This window comes from Siphateles boraxobius, unplaced genomic scaffold (genome assembly GCF_051911475.1).
Source record: "Siphateles boraxobius isolate OS27281-9 unplaced genomic scaffold, OSU_SipBor_1 25, whole genome shotgun sequence".
Lineage (NCBI taxonomy): Eukaryota > Metazoa > Chordata > Actinopteri > Cypriniformes > Leuciscidae > Siphateles > Siphateles boraxobius.
This window is the reverse complement of record NW_027508866.1, coordinates 18,256,934-18,276,225: the sequence shown is the minus strand read 5'-3', so window position 1 is coordinate 18,276,225 and position 19,292 is coordinate 18,256,934. Positions and strand designations below refer to the sequence as shown.

Genomic DNA, 19,292 nt, shown 5'->3' with positions numbered 1-19,292 from the left:
GCTAAAACTGTAGCAAAATGATCATTTAAATGTTATATATCTATAAATTACAGGAATGTCTGTGTGTCTGTCTGCGTTGCGACGTTCGTCTGTTATAGGACAACAGCTTTTCCACTGCATGGTACGGTTCGGTACGGCACTCTGACGCTTTTTCACTGCATGGTACGGTATGGCTCGGCTTGGTACGGCTCACTTGTGGGGCTTTTCCACTGCATGATACGGTACGGTACGGCTCGCTTCGGCTCGCTTTAAATGGTACCACCTCTGTTGAGGTTCCAAGCGTACCGTACTGATACTAAAATGTGTCGTGAAAACACTGCAGATCAGTGGTTGGTCAGACAGACAGAATCGTCACTACCAGCGTCATTGTATTTGCAAGACATCAAACTCGCTAGACTTAAATAGCCACCGCTATAGCACCTGTTTTAAAACCAATTGCTTGACGAAAAAAAACTTCCAAAAAAGAAATGGGTGAATCGTGGTCAGTGGTCGAAAAAGTGCAGATGTTCCTCTTGTTGGTTGCCGAGGAGCGGATAAACTATAACGCCACCCACTTTGAAGCGGTACTAACTGCAGTGGAAAAGCAACCGAGCTAAAGTGAACCGAGCCACGCCGAGTCGTACCACGCAGTGGAAAAGCGAAGCGAGCCGAGCCATTCCGCGCTGAGCCGAACCGTACTGAGCCGTACCATGCAGTGGAAAAGCGCCATTAGTTTGAATAAACGAGCAGACACTGATTAGCTACTTGCTCTACGTTTATTTAAAAGTAAAAGCAAGACAACTAGAAGTGAACGTGCTTTGTTTTAAATAAATCACACACAGTAAACAAAACCTTAACAAAAAAAAAACTTTGCAATGAACTGCAATTTAGACGCACAAACTGGGTGCCGGTGCGGTGAGACGTACATGCTCGGGCAGATTCGGCTTGAAGTGTTCAACCTCGGATGCGGCGCCGCGCGCGTTGTTACAAAAAAAGCCGTGCACACAGCCAACCGAGATGGAGTGGCAGGCGGTCGAAATTCGGCACAACACCGGTCTTGCGCACCCAACGCGTCATTTTTGCCGGGCGCATCTTCGTGCTCGTGCGGATACGTCGAGTAAACAAGGCTTTACTCTGTGTCAGCCCGCGCTCTGATCAGTAAAGGGGCACAGACCTCTCCCGAATCATCTCCTGCAGCAGCCTCCGAAGCACCACTAACTCAGCCTCCGTTTCCCTCGTAAGCTGATATTAGTATTTAAACATTGTCTATTGTCTAGCGTTTTCTCGGAGTTCACTGTGTCGCTGCTCCAGCCAAGGTCTGAACCTCCCCTGAATTGTCACTCTTATTCATTTGTGGATGTTAACTGTATCTTTAAGTCAGCTACACTGTTTAATTCTGAAGATTATATTTTATTCTGGTGCGCTTAACGTTATCGTTTTCTCAGAGTTTAGGCCAGCAACTCAAACATACCAAACCAACAATTACTAAAAACATAGGCATTTTGCACGGGCTTTGCACTAGTTTTTCTTAATTGCATTTACACTCACAGTTAATACACTTGCGATTGCATTTTGAAGCAGAATTCAATGTGCAAATTGAAAATGCATTCCGAGCCGTTCACGTGCCCGTCCCGCCCTGGTCTTGTCAATCACTGCGTGAAGTCTCCCAATTGGCATACCTCAATCCGAGGGGCGGGATAAACGGTTGTCTTTCAAATTCCCTCTGCACGCAATAGGACAGCGCTACAACCAACCAGAGCAACGAACGGTTGTGGCTGAGTGAGTCCCATGCGTTTTTCCACCAGCGTAGCTAGTTGATGTATTAAACTTTTGCCGTATCCGGTCTTCAAAACTCCGAACACATCTTCCTTTTTAAGAATGACTTAAGTGACGTTCTATTAACTCCAAATCATCCAGAGTCGCGGCCAAAGCCGATTCGAAAGACTGCTGTTCGCCAGCAGCATCTTCTTTGTTTTCAAGTAGCAGGGAATTCAAATCACCTATGGAAATCACGCGGGGGAACCGTCACAACTCTGCCGTCATTATGTTAAGCCCGCCCACCAACTCTCTACACGATGTGATTGGCCTGACCAGAGTTTGGTTTTTCCAGCTCGAATGCCAACGGAGAGTTGCTAGACCACACTTTGCTGCAAAATAATTTTTGCTGCCGCTAGGGTGCGTCTAGATTTCTAGTCTACTTTTTTGCTGCTTCGGTTTTTAAAATATTAGACACTGAATTATAGACGATGATGTCACCAGCCCCGGACCTGCTCCACAATTCACCCAAAAAAGGCTAGTCTTCGAATTTGCCCCGTCAGATTCCGTGACCTTATATATTTATTAACATCTAAGCAATATGTTTAAAAAATAAATGGGAGATGGTATACATTACATAAGTCACTTTATTGAACATTACAGTCAGTTATGAAGAAATAAAGAGCGGTCACATTTTTCGGTAGCTATGAATTTGACCCGTCATATTCTGTGATCTCAGGAAAAACTGTAGGATCTTCAACATTATTTGGTAATTATAGTTAATAGTAAGCAAATGTGCATCAGACAATGAGAATATTTAATACAAAACGAAATCATCATTAACACAGTCCAGCATCAGACAACAACAGCGCAGCATAATTGTCACACCAAACGGGTGTCGACTCCGTATAAGGCAGAAAATTATCACAGACATTCCAACATCATACTGGTTCTATCACCTGCAGACGCGTAATAATCTTCGGAAACACTACAATTTCTCTGTTCACGCTCCCCTTCATCTGACAGTAAATTTAATGCTCGTATCAGCTCTGCCGCCACCATGTTCCCTTCCAGCAACTCAAAATATGTAACATATATAGACTATGTTTACCTGTTGCCGAGCCCCGGCTCGGAATGCATTTTCAATTTGCACATTGAATTTTGTGACATTCATTGCGGGACATTTAATGAAAATGCAATCGCAAGTGTCTTAACTGTGAGTGTAAATGCAATTAAGAAAAATAACATTGAAATGATCGTTTTGCTACAGTTTTTGCTTGAACATTAAAATATCTAATCATTTCTGTCATACATTTTAATTTTAATTTTGCAACTTATAAAGCGTTAAAATATGTATTCTATTTACATATTAAAACTAGTGTATGAAATGGCAAATGTAAATCATATAATTGATTTTTCAGTTTGCACCAACGTTGCACAAATGTAATGGAAAATGTAAATTCAAATACAGAAATGTATTGCCATTTTACATATTGCATTGTCATTTTGCATATTACATTTCAAATTGAATATTGCTACTCGTATGCTTCCATAAAAAACAAACATTCTCAGATTATGTAATCCGTATGAAATTTATTAGGCGCGTCCACTACTGCGGAGATGACGAGTCAGCATCGTCGACTTAATCTCTGCAGTCGAAACACAGAAAACATTATCAATAAATAGTTTTTTTCATGACACACTAATAATCATTACTTTTGCTGGTGCGCCGTGGCAAGCTTTATGCATGCATTTGAGTGCTGATTAGGCTATATATATATATATATATATATATATATATATATATATATATATATATAGCCTTTAATATTATTTATATATATATATATATATATATATATATAGCCTTTAATTTTATTTATTTATATATATATATATATATATATAAAATTAAAGGCTCATTATTATGATTTATGGCTTATTAATGTAAATGCATGATTAGTCAACTACTCACTTAAATTAACAACTAGTCGACTAGAAAAATCTTTTGTCGAGGGCAGCCCTATTTTGTACTGATCTAAGCAAATCATATGACTGTTAGTTCTACTGTGTTAAGCACTTTTTGGGTAAGTTTAAATTCTTTGTGATGTATACATGGTCTTTGACCTAAGCATCCTTAGTCTGCACTTTTCTGCACGTTCAAAGTTAATATACTTTTGACCAATTCTAAGGCCTTTGCAAAAATCACTTCTATCACAAAGAGTATTAAAAAACAGCTATAATTACTTCTGCTTTATTAATCACACTAGAAGTGGAAGGATGTAGGATGCATGTAGGATACAGTATAGCATGCAGTTGCAGTAGTATGTTAGTATGCTCTTCTGAACAGAACCTGAATCCTCATATGAATGTGTTTGCACAGGTATTCAGACCATAGACTCCACACAGGCTCTGTTCCTACCCATTGGAGCCTCAGTGTCTCTGCTCGTCATGTTTTTCTTCTTCGACTCTGTTCAGGTGGTGTTCACCATATGCACCGCAGGTACGTGCCACATGCAAACTCACTAGTGACCATCCACTGCTCCTTTCTAACACACTGACCTAGTTTATACGCTGCGCTGTAGCATGCTTGAGTAATATTTACGTAATTGTTTCTGTTTGTTTTTCCTCAACAGTTCTAGCCACCATCGCTTTTGCATTCCTCCTGCTGCCGATGTGCCAGTATCTGACCAGACCTTGCTCCCCACAGAACAAGTAAGAAATGTTTACTCGCTCATGTGGTTTTGCCTTTAAATGCAGTTACCTCAGTTCACATGTCAACAAACCTTGTCTTATTGGGATTCAGATTATTCAGGTAAAAATCGAATTTGACATTCACTCAGGAAAGCCGTCTTTATAATGTCTAATGAATGGCTGATGACAACTTTTTATTAATCAATTAAATGTAGAAATAAATTATATCTACATCTTTACTATGTTGTTTAACAATTAAACCTGGAAATCCTATTACATCAGCAATCTTCCTTGATGCAGCTGATTTTCGTATTTTGTATTACATCAGCAATCTTCCTTGATGCAGCTGATTTTCGTATTTTGTATTTAAAGAATCAGAGGTTTGTGACACTTCAGGCAAAAGTCACCAAAAAATTAAATATGCTTTTTTTTTTTTTTTTTAGATGGATGAATAAACAGACAACTGGGCAAAATGAAAGATTAGAGAGGGCTACTTTTTATAAAAAAAAATCCTGTGTTTTTAGACTTTATTCAAGCTGTAATACTAAATGTATCTTGCAGCACAAGTTGAAGTCAGTATGTACATTGATGACAGTTTGGGAGAAATTGTGCATACACTCATAGAAAACAATGTGTTTGAATTTTAAACATGGCACGCCTCTTCTCCTCCGGTGTGCAAACCCCTTTAATGTTCAATGCAATTTATTAACACTTGATCGTTGTTTTTTTTGACTGATAGAATGCTCCAAATCATACAAAATCAGCTTTTAAAATCACCTTTTTCAAACCGATAATGCTCGTGTTTGTTCGTAGGGATTCGTCGTGCGGCTTCACTCAATCTCACATTGTAATCTAGAATCTTTTCTTTTTTTGATCTGGGTGGAACAATCTGCTTGTGTATTACTGGACAACAGTGTTTGAAATCAGATGCTGGGGTGTGAAAAAGAGCCTCATGTCCCAGCCATGTGATGTGATGCGGTTGGTAGTGTATTCAGCATGTCTCTTTTCTCTGCAGGATCTCATTCGGCTGCTGTGGCCGATTCACATTGGCGGAGCTGCTGTCTTTTTCTCTCTCTGTATTGCTGGTTCTCATCTGGGTGCTGACAGGCCACTGGCTGCTCATGGATGGTGCGTCAGCATGCTGTTACTCTGTGTTTGTGTGTGTAGGAAGATGATGTAAACGTGTCCTCTGGTTTACCTCTTACCACCTTTTCCCGTATGTAGTGGTGTTATTTTGCTCTCAATACTGTGTTGTTTCCTGCAGCGCTTGCAATGGGTCTCTGTGTGGCCATGATCGCATTTGTGCGGCTGCCTAGTCTCAAGGTGTCATGCCTGCTGTTGTCAGGCCTCCTCATCTATGATGTCTTTTGGGTAAGCAATTAATGCAGCAAGTCATACATGGTTCCGAGGAATGGGAGGAGTCTTTAAATCGTGCCATGAGTAATTTAATGTCACAGTATGTGCATATACACTACCAGTCTAAGGTTTAGACAAGTTTATATAAATCTGTCGATCTAAAGCCTTTTGCTTTATGTTTTTTTTTTTTAAGTTGCCTTTGCCAGCATTTTTTTATAATTTTCACTCATATTTCATGGGCCCCAGAATATTTGTATGAAGAGTCTCTGCTTTTAAACAAACAAACAAAAAAAAGTTTAAGATAATCTTATTTAATTTTATTTGTGAATTTTTAGATAATCCAGTAAATTAAATAGCTCACAAGTTACTGTTTTTATTTTTATTTTTTTATTAGGAACTTGAATTCAAACCAAGCAATATAATTATGCATAAAAAATAAGCCTAGCATTAGTGCAAAAACTCTGTATTGTGTAACTTGATTTTAAAACAAAAAACTCTGAAATTAATATTATAAAATGGATAGTCCTGACTTTTTTCAAAAAATATACACACTTCATCATATTCTCTATTGCTTTCTATATTAGTGCGGCAAGTGGTGGTGATTGGCAGCTGTAAAAATTACATGTGCTTTGTTTAGTAGCCTAACAGGTTCTTCCTTGTCTTGACAGTGTAGGACACATCCTGCTCTGCATTTTCACATTCTTCCATGTTTCTTTGTCACTCTTACATACAGATACTGTAAAGTAATCATGTCCATTAAGACTGGCACGTCTATCATCACATGGTATGAACTTCTGTACCACTCCACCCTGCTGCTGTCATAAAACTTGTAGTTACAGCTCATTAGATTGTTATAAAATATTCAAAGAATCCTGTAACGGTTTACTTATTTGCTTTTGAGTCACCGTTTAACAGATGCTTTATTACTTAGTCAAATGCACCAGCGGTTGAGTGCCATTTGGGTGCAAAGCTGAAATCCTTTGGCTGCCAAATTCCAGAATTGAAACCACTAGATCACACCACCCACTTTAGTACATCAAAATGTCCTGAAACGTGTTCCCCATCCCATCCCAGTGCTGGCCGTCCAACATTTTCGTCAGTGTGGAAAATCACTCCAAACACGCTTACACAAGCCTGACATCCCTCTCTCTCAGCGTCTTCAAACAGCAGGGCAAGCTGGCCTGTCCCTCTGACTCATCTCCCTCTCTCTCCTGTAGGTCTTTTTCTCCGCCTACATCTTCAACAGCAATGTGATGGTAAAGGTGGCCACGCAACCTGCCGACAACCCCCTCGACGTGCTCTCACGCAAACTGCATCTGGGCCCTGGCATGGGGCGGGACGTTCCGCGCCTCTCCCTGCCCGGCAAGCTGGTGTTCCCAAGCTCCACCGGGAGCCACTTCTCCATGCTGGGCATCGGTGATATCGTCATGCCGGGTCTGCTGCTGTGTTTCGTGCTCCGATACGACAACTATAAGAAGCAGGCCTCTGGAGAAGTGCCCGGGACTGCCAACGTGTCCGGCCGCATGCAGCGGGTCTCCTACTTCCACTGCACCCTCATTGGTTACTTTGTTGGTGCGTGTCACAACGCTATCATCCCAACACACCCTCCTATTAAGATTGTGGTTTGCATTGTGATTGATAGAATAATTCCAATAGAAATTAAGGCTGTGCAACGATTAATCGTGATTAATCGCATCCAAAATAAAAGTTTGTGTTTACATAATATATGTGTGTGGACTGTGTATAATTATTTTGTATATATAAATGCACACAAAAAAATTTCTTAAATATATACATCCGTTTGTGTGTTTATATATACAAAATAATTATACACCGTGCACACACATATATTATGTAAACACAAACTTTTATTTTGGATGCGGTTAATCACGATTAATTGTTGCACAGCCCTAAATCTTTCCAGGCTAGCGCACTATCAGTTTATCTGTCGTTCTGTCTGTCTATTATCTATCAGTCTCATCTGTTAATCTATCTGTCTGTGTGCTAAGTAGTCTGAAAGACTCATTATTAGAGTCATTTGTTTGTCAATTGCTGTTTGTGTTGTATGATTCCGATTAACTCATAAGAGTCATTTGTTTGGGAATCAGTTGGACTACTCTGGTTGCGCTGTTCGTTTCTGATTCACTGTAAAGCTAGCTTATTTTTTCTGCAAACAGACTGCACTGGTTGTGCTACATGTAATTGTATTGACTGACTCATTGTGGATTCAACACGTTAGATGGTTCTCTCTCTTCCACTCTCAGGTCTTTTGACGGCGACGGTGGCTTCTCGTATTCACCGCGCGGCCCAGCCTGCCCTCCTGTACCTGGTGCCCTTCACCCTGCTGCCTCTGCTCACCATGGCCTACCTGAAGGTACGTCGGTTTGAGCTGACACCTGAAAGTTCAGTGGGGCGCGAGATGCCTCATTTCTAATAACATCCAAGCAGTGTCAACTTCATTTCGTGGAATCGCCATTTACTCACTTGCTCAGAAACAATGCAGAAGTCTACATGGTGTTGTTATCCGGTTATTTGAGCTGGGTGTGTGCCATATCCGTAGCACTGCGCTGCATTATTTATGCGATAGCACATGTACGTCTGTGCAGGTACTCCGCATTCATTTTATTGAAGCATCAATTGTAGGCCGTTTTTTGTTGTGGCAGATGTTTTGTTCTGCATGTGTTGCAACATAATCTGATCAGTTCTGTGTAGTGCTGTCACCATAGCAACAGTCTCACTTTTCCATGGAAACGAACAATTGTGGGAACGATTTTGCACACGGTAGTTGAAATGCTGTTACAGTAGCTACATGGAGCTTGACCAGCTTGGACTTCTTGACATCTTTTAAAAGTTCATTAAGTGCTAAACCCAAACCATTCATGTTAAATCATATGCATGGCACATTATTTTAGCCCATGGTACATGTGCTTAAAATACTATGCTTTTTTGTGTCAAGATATGCTTTAGTACTTGTTGGACGTGTGATAACAGTCAAGAAGATGAAATCTATTAAAGCATGTTGTGTGTGCCAAAAAACAGAAGTAGGCAGAGCAAATTTGCATTAGAATAAATTTGATTCGAAACTTCTCAAAAAGGAAGCAGTGTTTTTCCCGTGTGTGTGTGTGTGTGTGTGAGTGTTAGTTAGTTCCGCGGGAATTTCTTGCTTTACAACCACGGTTCGAAAAAATCCATACCGTCCCAGCCCTAGTGTGTGTGTGTGTGGGTGTGTGTGTGGATGGGTATGTGAGTGTGGATGAGTGTGTGGATCGGTATGTGGGTGTGTGTGGAAGGGTATGTGGGTGGGTGGATGGGTAGGTGTGTGTGTGTGTGTGTGTGTTGCGTGCGTGCGTGCGTGTGTGATCTTCGTGGATTGAAAAGGCACGTAAGCATTGATGTAAGGAGAACCACACAGGTTTGTGCTGTTTTCGTCAGCGCTTCTGCACAATTGAACATATTATTGAAACCTTTCTGACTCTTAAAAGCAATATTGATTGCTGTGCAAACACAGTAGAGAAGGTGAGGCAACGTAAGCGTGTGTGCTTGTTGACAGAAAAATGTTTCTGTTTAAGAAAGTGAACGGGCGTTAACAACAAGAGGATGTAATTATGGTATGTGTAAATTGATCTGCACAGGTTTGTACTATTTTTAATGGACATATTTGTAGAAGGAAAAACATGCAGTCAAGAATTTATGCTCCCATCATTAAGCCTCTTGTAACTCAGAATATAACGCATTTTAGTGTACTGAGCAAAATGGCGCAATTATCTGTAACTTCCTGTAATGCTGATGCAGACCCACTGACATTTACTATAATAATCTGTGGAAGAACGTTTGTGAGCTGTGGTGTGTGTGCGCACTCCAGATAATGCTGGATAATGGGTCAAATGAATGTGCAGAAATGACGGACTTGTTTTGTTGTGAAAGTATGTTTTTATCTCATGCATGAGTCCATTCACATAGACCATTTATTTAATGTACTTTATTCATCTAATTAAACATTTCAGCCCAGATATAGCAGGTGAGAAAAAATGTTTAAATGCTACTTATTATATACAATATATTTACAAGTAAGATAAAAAAAAAGTTAGTTTAGTTATTAAACCAAAAAAATTAAGGAACTACTTCTGATTGAACTTTATTTTTAATTTAAAATTATTATTGAACTTTATTCCATTTTTTTACTCGAACAATATAATTTTTGTTGTACATTTTTCATTGCAGAAGTCTTAGTTTTATTTACTTTTTTATGCATTAAAAATAATAGACCGATTCAACAAAATAAATAATTTAATTGGCTATTATTATTATTATATAACAACTACAAAAATAACAATAAAATATGAACCTATTCATTTTTTTGAATGGGTTGACAAACATGTGGAAAAATTTACTTAAAGGAGCTTTGCGTAATTTCTGAAATTTCTAACCTTACTGACACCAGTGGCCGTTAGAGAAACTGCAGCCAGTCTCATGCTCGTTCTCGGTGCGCACGCTCGTATGAGCACGACCACAGCAACCAGAGAGTTGTAACTACGTCTTACCTTTGCAGTAAAAAGAAAGCCAGCTCGGGGTCTGTTTTTATACCCAGCGCTGACCGGTGCTCCCAATCAAATGCCGCTCCGATGTTGACTCTTGTCTTTGCCCGACGCCAGTCACTCTCTATTTTGCCCGCACTAGATAAGGCTTTTTTTTTTTTTTTAACTTACGAGTTTCCGTGGGTGTCTGGATTGTGCTGGAGGCTGGTCGCTTCTTTCCGTCCGCAGAGTCCATTTGAAACACTAACGTTACTGCTAGCGATTGCCGCTGCTTACTAATGGCTGCCGTACGGATATAAGCCTGTCAAGTAAACGAGAACACGCATGACGTCACATTTTGTGAATTTTCGCGCTAATTTGGACCCGAATCCTCCCCACACAGTTGAGCTTACAGGCTGATAGAGGCAACCGTGATGGACATTAAGGTGTCATTCTTTCTATTACATTATGGTTGGCTCATGAATGTACAAATGAAAACTCTATCTTAAAGATTTTTTAAGTAAAAAGCTACACATAGCCCCTTTAATATAGACTAATGCAATTAAAATTTATAAGGAAAATGTGTAAAGTAAAAGTTAGTTAATTATAATAATATAAATTTATTTTATTACTAATGTTTATTATCATTATTACCGTTATTTTATTTATTCTTTTAAAAAAAACATATTGACCATTGAGAGAGAAGCTTGTATTGATGTTATGTCTTCACTTTCAGTAGGGCTGTCATTAATCATATTTGGTTCAAATAAAGTATAAAAAGAAGTAATCAGGTTTATAGTACAAGAAGTAAAATACATCATATAAAATACAAATACAAACAATCATCGTATGTCCATTATAACAAATGCCTGCAGATTGCGCCAGCAGCCTTGTGTAACAGTTTACATAAAATCAAATCCTTTAATTCAAATGTTTACTTAATCTTTCATATTTGGCCACATCCTATGGCCTCTGTAATTTTTTGAACAAGAACATGTGGAATCAAAACGTTTATTTTGAAATTGCGATGAACAGTTTGCATATTTAGAAAGATATTGATGTATTCTCCTGTGTTGGCGTAGGTTTATAAATGATTTTCCTTACCAATCTGCTGAAATAGCGCATATTGCATTATAAGCAACCCACTCACAGCATATGCAGTGATAGAGTTTGAGACACACTTTACACATGTAAATAACAGTTCATGTGGAGGAGCATTTACTTTGAACATGCATGTAAATAAAAAAAATTAAAATGTAAATAAATACAGTACAGTATATGTATTAAACCCGCAGGGTATATATTTATTCAATCAAATCACAGCCTTTGTAAATTCACAATAACACCAGTGCTGTGCTCGTTTGTTTGTATTTCCACAGCATGAAGGTAAGATCTTATAGATTTATGAATGAACCGATCATTTTAAAATCTTCCCGGTCTACTGACATCCGCTTCAAACAATACAATTCTCATGATAACTTTCATTAACTCTACAATAAGTAAATCCACTCCACCTGCCAATTACACTTCGAAAGCAATGCCAGAGACATCAGAGGTTCAAAGACGTTCTAAAGATGGCTGCGCGCTTGTTTCCCTGGCACATAAGGTCTATAGTATGTTTTTTTTTTTAATGGTATTAATACATCATGCAGCCTTAGAAAACAGTCTAACAATGCGGTTCATTGATTCTCACCCCGTGGAATGAGTCACTTCCATTATTTTGCCGGTTACTCGACACGGGTAAATTGCAAACGAGTACTGGAATTTAATGGAGGAATCGTGACAGCCCTAACGTTCCGTGTGACTGGGTGTTAATTGTTTGGGTGTGTGTCGCTCCACAGGGGGACCTGCGCCGCATGTGGTCCGAGCCCTTCCACACCAAGGCCAGCAGCACACGCTTCCTGGAGGTATGATGCTGCTCTGACCAGCACAGGGAACCGGAGAGAGAAAGAGAGAGAGAGAGGTCAGAAGAGAGGAACTGCACTCGTCTTCTCGTCATCCCTCATTCCTGTTGTCATCCTCCAGCCAGCGGATGAACAGACGTACGCGGACTTCACTGCCAGATGGATTCATGCGCTCCACACGTCTCTATCCTACTACAGTTTCTGTCTCCTTTTTTTTTTTTTCTCTTTAAATCTTTTCTTTCTCTGCTCCATTCCATGTTTGTCATGCCATCTCTCTCTTTCTCTCTTTTTTTTCTTTCTATCCAATCATCCCTTTCTTGTTCTACTGAACTCAGCCACACTTTACTGGATCAGTCTTTGTCTGGACGTGACTGGAGCCCCTTTGAGCTCCAAGTGTGTTTCCATTTGTACCGTTTGGCACCATTATGGATTTACAGACTGAGATTTCTTTAATATTTACTGCTCTAAGCGAACTGTGGATGAGGAACATAGATTCTGCCACAGCCTGGGATGACGATGACCCTGTAAGGGACCAGCACACATTAGAGGACACCGTTGTTTTCCCCCCTTCCTTCCTTCATTCTCTCTTCCTCTTTCCCTTTCTGATAATACCCCACCCGCCCGTCTCCCTCTCTAACCACCCCTTCTTTCGCAGAAACATGTATTTTATTTAGAAAGATTTTATTCTTGGCATATACAGAAATTATGCATTATAAATTGTGGGGGCGTACAGCTCTATGTATATATGTGTACACATGTATTAGGGGTTATCATGTCGAGGTGTGCGTGAGATCGCGTGCGTATGAGAACAAGGGCAAGGGCTTTTAGATCCAAACGAGTCATAAACGAAACGCGCAGATGGGAAATATTTTTTTCATTTCCTTTCTTTTCCCCCTATAAAGGAGTCTTAAGAGCTCAATCTATGTCACTTTTTTTGCGTGATGTACACATCCTCTTCCATGCAACATCGCACATGGACCGCTTGTGCAAGTCGGCCATTGAAGAGAAGGGAGTGCTTGTGTTTATGTATGAATGTATGCCATTACCTCCATGGGCTCTGGATGGACCACTAAAGAGGAACTCTATCACGCTCCTGGAGGGAATCTTTAAAGATTGTACTAAGCTCCATTATTTAAGGCCAAGTTTTTTTTTCTTCTTTTCCATTAGTATTTCAAGCATTAATTTGTTTTGTTTGTAGTCATTCCTTCAACACAATTGGCTCTGTAATGATGAAACTGGAATTGAGGAGTGAGTTCTGTGGGATTGAATGTGTGTGTGTGTGTGTGTGTGTGTGTGTGTAATGTTGTAGAAAATAATGCATTTTGCTGGCTCAGTCTCTTGAGGTTTGCTTTTTTGTTTCTTTTCTTTTTTTACCTGTTGTTACCTGTTTTTTAATCTGTTAGTCGTCTGGCCTTGCATGTCAGTTGTACAGCGTGTCGTTCTTCAAAGCTGCGTTATCAGAGCAAGCGCGTTAGTGCGACACTCTGAAACTGAGACGCAGACATGGGGTCGTGGACAAACAGTCGCACAAGATAATTCATAAAACGGAGAAGGGTCAACAAGTCCGGACCGCTCTGACCCCCGCGGCCGGGGAGGACCTCGCGCAAACTTTGGCAGTGTGTTGCCTGAATATTCAATATGAACGTTTGCCTGGCATTGAGACACAGTTAACCTGAGCATCACGGACATTGTTTTACTCACAAGCCTCCTCACTGTCCCTCTGCCACCCTTATAGACATTACACGAAAAAAGAGAACAATATAAATGATGATCATGGTGATTGCATTTAAAAAATAAATGCAAATGTTTATTGTTTTTTTAAATGAAAGATTGCTTTTTTGTTTGATTTGTTTATATCCCATTGTTTGTATTTTTCTCAACTTTCCCATTTAATGCTGTGGTTTTTCATTTTGTAATTTGATTTTTTTTTTCATCGTCCTCCCTGCCTGTAGAGGGCACTAAGCTCTGTTTGGCTGTCAACGTTAACAGCCGAAAGGATTCTGTATAGAAATTTGAATAAATAAATTAAAAGGTGTAGTGAAATGTGGATCCAAATGAGCTGTACTGAAAGCATTTCAGCTCTCATAACCTTTCTTCTCCTCAGTCAGGATTCTGCTGTAAATAAACATGACTCTAACTGTATGTTCAAGTGGTCTCCTTTCCAAGTGCCGCAACAAGACAATTCAATTATTATTTAGTGATTTATTATGGTATCATCATTTTATTGTGGGTTTGGGATCTGAACAAACCTGACACAATTTCAAGTATTGATATTGTAAATATTACAATGTTTGTTCTACAAAAAAGAATGATTCCTTAAATTATCTTTACTTTTTTTTCTGGCCAACATTAAAATGGCCCAAATTGCATAGATGTGCATTGAAAGAGGTGATGTCATGTGAGCCATACCTACATATCATGGCTGAGCTGTGATCATCAATAGCTTGTTTCCAGACATGTGATTCTGATGACGAAATACAGATGGAGACCAGGAAGTGAAAAGCAGAATGGACGAGATGGAGGAAAGTCTGTACTGTGCTGGTTTAGAAAGGTATAAACAGAAAAATCCCGACAAATGTTTGACGTGATCCTCATGTTATGAAGAGGAGCGATTTATCGACTGAATTGAAACACTTGTGAAGCTGTTGTGTTGAGGTCTGGTTTGTGTTGCCTTTTTGCTAGTGAGTTTAGGGCAATAATCAGTGTTGGGGGTGTAATGCAGTAACATGAGTTATGTAATCAGATTACTTTTTTCAAGTAACTAGTAAAGTAAAACATTACTTTTAAATTTACAACAAAATATGTTACTTTTTCAAATAAGTAACATAAGTTACTTTGTTATTCTTTTTATTGGCTGGCATTTCTCCTGTCCCCATTTTGAGAGAAATAAGTTCACAGGCATTGAGTTTGCTGTACATGATGGTTATTGTGGTTTTAGAATAAATGTGAGCAGCCATTTATTCATTTCACTTGCATAAAAAAACAGTTAGTACTATTACTCAAAATGAATAAAAACAGTGAAATACAAGCTCAGAATATTACAAAAACCTGCAATAATTAAATATATTAAATTACACAAATATGCTTTAATCTTTATTAACCAATGCATTTGGTGCTAACCTTCAGTGACCCATTTCAACCATAAAAATAAACAAAAATGACTTTAGATAAACATCACATTTGTGTTTCATTTTTTTAAAACGCAACGCAGAAGTAATGTAACGCATTACTTTCTATAAGAAGTAACTAAGTAACGCAATGAGTTACTTTTTTAGGTAATAACGCAATATTGTATGCATTACTAGTTTTAAAAGTAACTTTCACCAACACTGCCAGTAGTCTAGTAATAATGTCACTGATTAAACCCACCACTGCCTCAATAAAATAATCACATTGCTGAGTGTTTTTGAAAGCTTGTTTAATTTAATAATCAACATTACATTTGGACTCACTCGGCTTGTGAATTAGCATGACTTGCACGCAGCCACTTCAAAACTGTTCACAACTCTATATGGATTTGATTTTGGTTGTCATTTAAAATAAAATATAATAAAAAATACAGTGTGTCAGTTGTCTGTCCGCTGAATGTGACCCTCCGAATTGTAGCCTACACTTTTTGGACTATTTTCACGGTAACCAGATCAACATCTGACCGGAATTCTACAAAACATCAGTGAAAACATCAAATGATAATGCAATAGAATAAAATAGCTTCTCTTCCCTGCAAACGATACCACGAAGGGGTTAAGGGGTGTAATTTACGGGTGGGACATGTCCCCACCACTTTTTGCTAAGGTTGATAATGTCCCCACTACTTTCAAGAGCTTTTGACACATCTCGCGGCACGGATGTACCCATACAAATAAATAAAACATCGTTAACTTGCAGAGTATTCATTTCGTTCGTTTGTTAAATAAGAGGTGATCTACCATGCTGAAATGTGTTGTTTTTGAAGTGATCAAAGTGCTCGTTAACTGCGATCAGTGGTGCAGATACAGTGTTCTCTTGTGACTCACGCACACCGCACAGTCTTCACACGGACGCGCGCTTTAATGTGTTTCGGAGACTATTCGTTCCGATGAAATCACAAAATAAAATGCACTTAAATGTGTCCCTGGTTGATAGGCCTATACAAAGTTTTAAGTTAAAAACGATTAAAACGTTTTTTTTTAGCGTTTTTATATTTTTTAACACCTTGTGGTCTCTCGGTTTAATTTGAGCAACCATAAACATCGCAAAACCTGTGCATTTTGAGTTTGTGATGGTGTCTGCTCTTTGCCCTCCTGCATTTCCTACCGCAGCTGCGACGTCATGTGCAAACAAGCTATAACCTGCATAAGAATTAAAGATGCTATTGGTTCTTTGACTGAGTTGTGAAGTTGTGGGGAATATTATCACAAATTGAATAGTTTGAGATGAGGCATATTCAAATTCAATCTTCATTTAATGTGTGTGAGTTTTTGCCTGCTATAAGATCATCATAATTCACAAACGTTAAGTAAGTAATGAATTCCCAGTAAGAGGAGATAAATAATATTATATACATTCTGTTTGAATGTTTGTAGTGCAGTATATTGCAAAACTGGTATGGTTATATGGTCAAATCGGGTCGTTATAGTTCCACTAAGACTGTTGTTTACGAACTAGTTTGACAAACTGGCAACAATGGAGCAGTCAGGCTAACCTTTCACATTTAAATTAGACCGATCTAACTTTTTCTGTAACTGACCATAAAAAGTTAGGACTAATCTTTGAAAAAAAAAAAACATTGTATGACTAACTTTTAAGACTATAGTCTAATCAGTTTATGCAACCTGCCACAGCTGATATTTGTTCCTGGTCCAGGATGGTCTTTCAGCGTATTACTTGTCTAATGTTCTCATTATTATGGTTTAGAAGTCCTTAAAATATGTCATCTAAATTCTGATGAAGTCACACACATTGGAAGCTCTATTATGAAGTTCACTTTGCGTCCATAATGTGGCACTGTAACCTCACTGACTGAAGCTGACTGTTAGATATAGTATGTGCAATTATGCATAATATCTGTGGTTACAACAGCTGCCGTCGTTATTTTATGATTATGTGGACATTACTGTTTATTTAATAGCATTAGTTTGGCTAAAATAAGTATAATTAAATAAGATTGTAGTGAAAAACCTAACTTAAATATGGAAAATATAACCAATACGCTTGTGTTGAGAGTATTTATAACCTATACAATTCCTAAATTAATACGATAAAATCTTTCCTTATATGCTTCTTAATCAAACGCCTATCTGGAGTTAATAATATTAACTGTTCAATTTATTATCGCGTGACCACTAGTTTGTGACGTCACTTCTTCTCATGCTTTGAGGGGAAAATGGCCGCTCATTCATGTGATGCGCGAGCGCTGAATAAGCTAGTGCTGTAAACACAAGAGAGGCTTACTGAACTCTGCTGACTTCTCTCTAACACACCAGTGTAAAAAGTTTTACAAGATGAGTGGGGGTTAGTCTAAAGTTTCTTAATACAGCTCAAATCTTACATCTGGATTTAAAAAAAAGACGTGGAATATAGCTTTTTGATCGAGCTTGTGACGTGATTGCCTTTTTCAGAAGAATCAGTGCCTTAACATGTCTGCATAGTGAGGAGAATTTTTTTTAACATAAAATAAATGATACATTAGGCTACACTTTAATTCTCGTATTAACATTGTAAAAACTATGAACAATAATGTAAAAACAGTTTGTGTAGCTGATATATTTTATGTTTTGTATTAGGCTATATGATACACTATAAATTGCTAATTGCCTTAAAAGAGCTATCCTTACCTGATTTAACCCATAAAACTAGTTTTGTTCGTATAATTTAATGTAGCCTATTTGGGTTGTCAAAACAGGCTATACGATACAATGATAATTGAGAAATAGCCTAGCTAAACGTTCTTCCAAAGCCTTATGTATCATATACATTTATGATTTTTCTTGGCTATATAAAAAAGTAATCTAAATGTAAGTAAATACCCTAAATTCCTTTAAGCCAGTAAGTGTTCATCTCCTACTAACAATGTGAAAGTTATTCTTACGTTTACTTGATGATGCATGAACCATGAAAGTGGATTTTTAATTATACTAAAATGCCTTTTACTTACTAAAAAACGATCAATCAGACGATTGAAGGCAGTACGTAAATGTTTTGCTCAAGTTGATAATTGAGAGTTCTTAGAAATGAATGTATCGAATATGATCCAGTAGTAATTGTAGGGTTAATCAGCTTGCCTTCAGGGCATCAGGGTTGTGGGTGAGGGGGGTTACTGGGGGTCGATAAGGTCAAGCAAGTGTTAGAGAGACGCTAGGGCTGAGGAATTTCTAGGGTCCACCCCTGTTCACGTATTGGCCAGTGCACCCAAAGGCTCGAAAGTCCCGTGGCCATGCAGGATTCCATTGGGACGTTGTGGATTGTAGCATGTTATCTGTGGGGTAAAAAATTATTGCGTTGCAGACGAGGAGTGTGTTGAATGGAATATTTACTTTAGATAAACAGGAAAGTGCAATATTAAATGACAGGAAGACAATGAGGGTGTTCCGTAGAGCCTGAGATTTGTAGCAGTGCCAGTTTGTTTGCTTCTAATAGAAATACATGATTTACACACATAAGTGGCGTACTTCATAAAATGGGTGTAGAGTTACTGCGCAGGACTGATGCAGGCCGGTTATTACACAGCCATGCATCTTGAAAAACATATTTCTGCAACAAAAAATTTTTGAAAAAAGGCTAATGTTAATTAATATGATGATGCAGAGTTAAAATATAAAATAAATTATCCAAAAAAAAAATCTGCTAAGTACGACCCCCCCCCCCCCCCCCCCTTCACAAAATAAGATTTTTTTATTTATTTAAATGTGTCAGCAGTGCTAGATTACTTACAAGCTGTAGTCAGTTACTATTTCAAATGATAAAAATTGTAGTTAGTAACGTAATCCATTACATCACATTTTAGGTCATATAATCTGATTACTTTTAGATTACTTTTTGATCTAACTCGTTTATTACATTGATTTGAATAGGATAATCTTGGACCATATTGATATAAAAGTACAAAGAG

The 19,292-nt window shown here is 38.4% G+C and overlaps 1 protein-coding gene across 1 annotated transcript in view; it reads left to right on the top strand.

Annotated features, from left to right (window-relative positions):
- Nucleotides 1-14,344, top strand: part of sppl3 (signal peptide peptidase 3) — a 44,904-nt gene extending 30,560 nt beyond the window's left edge. The window contains exons 4-10 of the mRNA XM_077242982.1: nt 4,118-4,237; nt 4,371-4,449; nt 5,444-5,556; nt 5,693-5,799; nt 7,002-7,356; nt 8,049-8,158; nt 12,140-14,344. Of these exons, the coding sequence (XP_077099097.1) occupies nt 4,118-4,237; nt 4,371-4,449; nt 5,444-5,556; nt 5,693-5,799; nt 7,002-7,356; nt 8,049-8,158; nt 12,140-12,211 (956 nt within the window). The 3' untranslated portion in view covers nt 12,212-14,344. The remainder of the gene's footprint in view (nt 1-4,117; nt 4,238-4,370; nt 4,450-5,443; nt 5,557-5,692; nt 5,800-7,001; nt 7,357-8,048; nt 8,159-12,139) is intronic.
- Nucleotides 14,345-19,292: the final 4,948 nt, after the last annotated feature.